Below are 6,000 nucleotides of genomic sequence, written 5' to 3' on the forward strand. Positions count from 1 at the left end.
TCAACCCCATCAAATGCCTTTATAATGAACTACAATGGACTGAGAATCAGGCCTTCTCCTTCCAAACATCAGTGACTGACTTCACAAATGTTCTTCTGTATGAATGTTTTTCTTCAGGGACCCTTTGGACCCGGGATTTTAAATATTAAGGTTCAGGTAGCCAGCGGCTAATGGATTCCCGTTTCAGGTCTAATTTAAAAAATAACGTTTACTTCTTAATTTAAAATATACAGGAAGACAAAAAGAGAAAAATAAGTGTCTTAAAAATAAAGTGTGCTTGTGCTCTGCGGTGCTGGGGTACACGATTACTTTTGAATGTTGCTGCTTATATTTGCAGTCACTTTTCCTTTATTTTTCTATTTTCCTATCCTTAGGGGTCAGATACTCCTATTTTCATGCTCTGATGTTGGTCTATTGGTATGACGAGATCTCTACTCTCTATCAGCCATATATCAGAGTCTGGGAGTGTGCTTCTCGGATACCTTTAATCTATCCCTCCTTTCTGGTAATGGGCTAGGATTAGCTACCCCTTGCCGTTTATGTCAACGTGCTTAGTGCCTGCAGCGCACCAAGACACGGACACAGAGTTCAAGCCGCACTTGCTTAAAAGCTACAATTTAGGTTTTAAGCAAGTGCGGCTTGAACTCTGTGTCCGTGAAAATAGAAGAGTATCTGACCCCTAAAGATAGGAAAATAGAAAAACAAAGGAAAAGTGACTGCAAATATAAGCAGCAACATTCAAAAGTAATCGTGTACCCCAGCGCGGCAGAGCGCAAACGCACTTTATTTTTCAGACACTTCTTTTTCTCTGTATGAATGTGCAACAATTCCCACAAACACACCCCAAAATCTTGTAGAAAGCCTTCCCATTAAAAAAATGTTCAGCAGTTTTGGCTTCAAAGAGGGACCAACTCCATATTAATGCATATGAATTTTAAATTATGTGTAGGTACTGTACAGTGTGTCCAGTTACTTTTGTCCAAATAGTGAATTTTGCTAGTCATAGCTTGTTTGAGATTAATATTGCCATGCGCTCTTTAGCTGTAAGACCTTAGGCTGTAATAAATATTTCGTTTTATCACCCCACTTTTACCCCATCCATCTTTTATATAATTTTCACCTTCCTTCCACTTTTTGTATGACTTTTTATGTAAAATGCAATAAATATGTGATTAAATACGGGTAGTAGACGATGACAGCAGAGTGCAGAGAATAAACATTGGTATTCACTTATTAAAGTGGCAAAGTGAGTGTTCGGGCCCTTGGGTCCTAGTGCTCAGGTACAACTGCAACCTTTGTAGCCCTATAGTCGCTCCCTTTGGAATACTTGCTAGAAACAGAACCTTGAGAAACAAAGAGACTAATTTAATTAATAAAAATGTATGAAATTATCCACGAATGATGTACATTTGCCAAGGGGCTGATGCAAAACATGTGTCAGGGTCTCTAGGAGGTGCCACTAGCCAGATCTGTATTGTGTATATGTTGTGAATCATGTTTTTTATCTAGGTGGGGGGGGCCACATGGTTTGATTTTGTATTTATTTATACTTGTTTTTCCATCCCACCTCTTCCACTACTTGCAATGCTATAACTTGATGTCCCGATGTGCTTTGTGCACTCTCCATGTGTTTGTGTCTGTCTTTGCCAATTTATGCATCTATTTATTATTTATTCGTCTTATTTCAGTAAAGATACATTTTTGTATTATATCTGTGCATATGCTGAGTGCCTGGGTTTGTCCCATCTAGGAGCTATTTATTTTCGACACTTGCGCTCTATTTGTGTTGTACAATCGTATTCCGGTTTTGTGCTTTATTGCTCATTGGTATCTCAAGGTGTTATAGAGTTAAAAGAGTGTATATTGTACATTTTTGGCCTGATTTACCCTCAAGAACATATTATAGGTATATTTTCAAATGTGATGGTAAGAAAGACTTAGCATTTGAACTTCAGGTTTGTACATGAATTGCTGCCATTCTATATAATCTATATTGTAATATTAAAGGAGCTGTCCTTGGTGAACGTATTCCCCAATGATGTACAAATTATTTATGTTTCTCATAAAAAAAAAAAAAAATGCTATATAAAAGTCAGAATAACAATACAACCATTTTGCAAAACCAAAAGTAATAAATAATCCATCCCTCACAGTGCCCAATGGAGGTAAAAATAAGAAACTAAGATATCCTAATATGTCAGTGAACTGTGAAAATGGCTCAGCCAAGTTTATCCAGTTTGGGGTACAAGGCACACCAGCCGATAACATAATTACGTTTTTCAATGATGGCCTCATTTTTCATTAAACAATTCCAAAGTGAGATCAGGGGTGGTAACTTGATGATCCAATTTTTCGTAATTGCTCTGAGCCAAAAAAAACAATGTGTAACCATTCTGGACCCATAGATTTTGGAGAATGTTCACTTATGTGTAGCAATATCAAATTGAAATAAAGATTATTGATAAGTTTCCAAAATATTTTTCATCATTTTAGCATACCTAAACAGTGTGGGGTATCTCCACATCATATGGATCATATCAACTCTGTAATGCCTGCATCGCATCTAGGGCACAAGCTTTTAACTCTTGACTGATTTAAAGGCAAAGTTTCATCAGCATTATGACTAATGAACATGTTATACAATCTAGGTGCACCACACTTCAAATTTAAAGGGAACCTATCACCTCCAAAAACCATACCAAGCCGCCAGCATTACCTGAGAGTAGCCAGCAGCGCGTTTCCAACTATCGTTTTCTTCCTGAAGGCAGATGAAACAAAAGCTCAGAAAACATTCTTTTATCCCCTGCCGGCACGCTTCTCTAGTCAGGCTTGAAGTCACGGTAACCATGCCCCCTTCCCTGCTCTTCGCTGTGACTGAAAGAGCTTATGCAGAGAGTTCGGCTGCCTTTGCCGAACAGCCGGCTGTCAGTTACAGGCGAAGGGGCAGGGAAGGGGGCGCCGTTACCTTGACTTGAAGCAAGGAGGCCGCTGCCCCCTTCAGTTCAAGCATGACTAGAAAATCACACATGCAGGGGATAAAAGAACATTTTCTGAGCTTTTGCTTCATCTGCCCTTAGGAAGAAAACGAGTGACAGGTTCCCTTTAAGTCTTCATCTCTAAAGTGTGACTCCACATTTGTGCCTTAAAGGGGTTGTCTCACTTCAGCAAATAGCATTTATTATGCAGAGAAAGTTAATACAAGCCACTTACTAATGTATTGTGATTGTCTATATTGCTTCCTTTGCTGGCTGGACTAATTTTTCTTTCACATTTTACACTGCTCGTTTCCATGTGCTGGCCTCTCTGGTGGCTGGGACTGTGGGAGCTCACATAGGCTGGTCATTTTTCCTATAGTGTGCAAGCATGGCCACCACTGCTAAATTGCAGGTTGGTTGTAACCATGGAAGCAAGCATTGTATAATGTGATGGAAAAATGAGTCAAGCCAGCAAAGGAGGCAATAGGAACAATCACAATACAATAGTAAGTGCCCTGTATTAACTTTCTCTACATGATAAATGCTATTTGCTGAAGTGAGACAACCCCTTTAAGTGCATGTCGTAAGTGTTTGTAATAAACACAATTTACAACCAAAAAAATGATGTTGTTTCTTACCTGTCCCCAAAATGTTTTCTTCACAAGAATACCAGATTCCAGTGTGGAAATAGCGGAAAGCGAATCTGTCATCTCCAGTCTCCCAGCTGTAATGAACCACATCTTGACCAGAAGCATTTATGCTCTCCATGGCTATAGGGACTACTATGCATTTGGTGGCCTTTCCATTTCCACAAAGAGGTTTAGGAACTTTCTGTGTGCCTTCACACCAGTAACTACTAAGAAGGGCAGTAGTGGACAGAGCAAGGGACACCAAATTAAAGCTCACTGCCAGTACGGCACGTCGCCAGGGGACAACCTCTGAGAGCTCCATCTACAGAAAAGGAAAATGTCAAATATTAGCACAGAATACATACTATATAATTCATTTCTCGAATGCAAAATAATTTACAATTTAAATGGTTTAATTCCCCAACAGTGAGCATACTATCTGCGCTAAATGCTTCTCTAAGGGCTCTTTTATACGAGCAAGTTTTGTATGCACATGCGATGTGTGAAGTGAACACATAGCATCTTTGTGTTAGGGAAAGATCGCAGCATGTTCTATACTGTGCATTTTTCACGCAGTTCTTGGTCCATAGATGTGAATGGGGCTTGTATGAAAAATGAAATTAATCTGAAACATCCGGATGCAATCTGGATGCATTGCATTTTTCACTGATGATTGCTCGGAGACATAGCTTGTTATTCTTTAGTTTTTCTTAAAGGGGTTATCCCATGACTAATATAAAAAATGAAAATCAGACATCATATAGTACATGACATTCTTTTTCTAACAAAGCTAGAACCATCACTGTGCCTCACATGGATCCAGAGAGTTCTCCATTCATTGCTCTGCCAGATTTATATCAAGACGGCAGCTCAAGGGGAGGTTCTTTTCTGCTGCCCAGCTCTCACTATCACAGCTCAGGAGGCTGTCGGAGGATGAAACTGAGCATGTGCTGCCTTCTCAGTGAGCCGGACAAAGAAATAAAGAAAAAAACAAACAGCAGGTGGCGCTATAAAGATACATTGCATTGGCTATAGAAAAGTTTTCAATTACATGCAATTACAAAAGTATTCAGATCCAGGTGCTGGTTTGAAAACTGTAGAATATTTTTCATCCGACAACCCCTTCAAAGTGCGTGAAAAACGTATTTAATAGAAAAACACACAAAGAACGATATCGCAAAAAAACTAATTGAAAAACCATTAGTTGTTCCCTGAACAGATCCTGAATAGGGATGAGTGAACCCGAACCCAACTTTTTTTGTACAAAATTATTTTGGCCCGTTTGCCAAACATCCATGGATTTAATGGAGGCCATTATGGCACCAAAAATGGTAAAAGGCAGAGTGGACCCAGCATGCATGTGGAACCTGCACTCCCTGAATTTTATGGTGACCATTATGGCACATTTAGTGTTAGGTTCCCGTCTTATAGAGATCGCCTTGGCGCCGGCAGAGGGGCCCAAATAATTTTGTACAAAATGTATTTGCCAAGAATCTCAAATTTACAAAATAAGTGTAGCATTAGCACCAGAATATTTTCTACAATTATGGCATTATTGTACTGTGTTTGCAGAGTGCTGTTACATTGTTTTTGTTTTTTCTAGAAATGAATACAACTACCACAGAAGCTGTAATATTGTCTTTGCATTAAGCTTCCCATAGTGGCGACTGCGTGGAAATGCAGTGTTTTCAGGTGAGGAAGAAAAGAGTGAGTTGTGTGCGTCCCCCTCTCCCTCTGGGCCCCATAGCAGTCATGTGGTGTGCCTCTATTGCAGGTCCTTAAAGCTTGTAAAAGAGCGGGATCTTGACATAGGGGCCACTTAATATGGTGGATTTGGTGATCTCTGTAATGGGAACACCCCTTTGCTTGGTTTTCCTTCCTTTGAAGGATATCTGGCTATCACTGCGTTGAAAACCAATACCTGGGGCTCCACAATTATTTTGCATATTACTGTTTCCCAGGGAGCTTTGCACTTTGTATTGCTGTGTCGAGACTCTTAAATGAGGCTCCACAGTGTTTTCTGTAGCTGGTCTCCCTAAGATCAGCTATTGTTTTGTTTGAGTAGTCTCCAAGGCATTGCTCCCGGTTAGCCAGAATCCTACTCCACACTGATGAGGGGCAACACCCCGAAAAAGCTGTCTGTGGATAGATAACTGGCTTAGGTCTTCCCCATCACATCCTTAAAGCTTGTAAAAGAATGGGATCTTGACATAGCGGCCACTTAATATGGTGGAGTTGGTGATCTCTGTAATGGGGACACCACTTTGCTCGGTTTTCCTTCCTTTGAGGGATATCTGGCTATCACTGTGTTGAAGACCCATAACTGGGGCTCCAGAACTATTTTGCATAGTTGAGCTGCTGGTCCCGTGAATTGTGGTCATTGCAAGAACATCCCT

General features: G+C 40.2%; 1 protein-coding gene across 1 annotated transcript in view; it reads right to left on the minus strand.

The window, feature by feature from the left end:
• Window positions 1-3,926, minus strand: part of GSG1 (germ cell associated 1) — a 41,257-nt gene extending 37,331 nt beyond the window's left edge. Inside the window, exon 1 of the mRNA XM_044301964.1 lies at window positions 3,614-3,926. Coding sequence (XP_044157899.1) covers window positions 3,614-3,926 — 313 coding nt within the window. The remainder of the gene's footprint in view (window positions 1-3,613) is intronic.
• Window positions 3,927-6,000: the final 2,074 nt, after the last annotated feature.

The sequence above is a fragment of the Bufo gargarizans genome, chromosome 7, assembly GCF_014858855.1.
Source record: "Bufo gargarizans isolate SCDJY-AF-19 chromosome 7, ASM1485885v1, whole genome shotgun sequence".
NCBI lineage: Eukaryota > Metazoa > Chordata > Amphibia > Anura > Bufonidae > Bufo > Bufo gargarizans.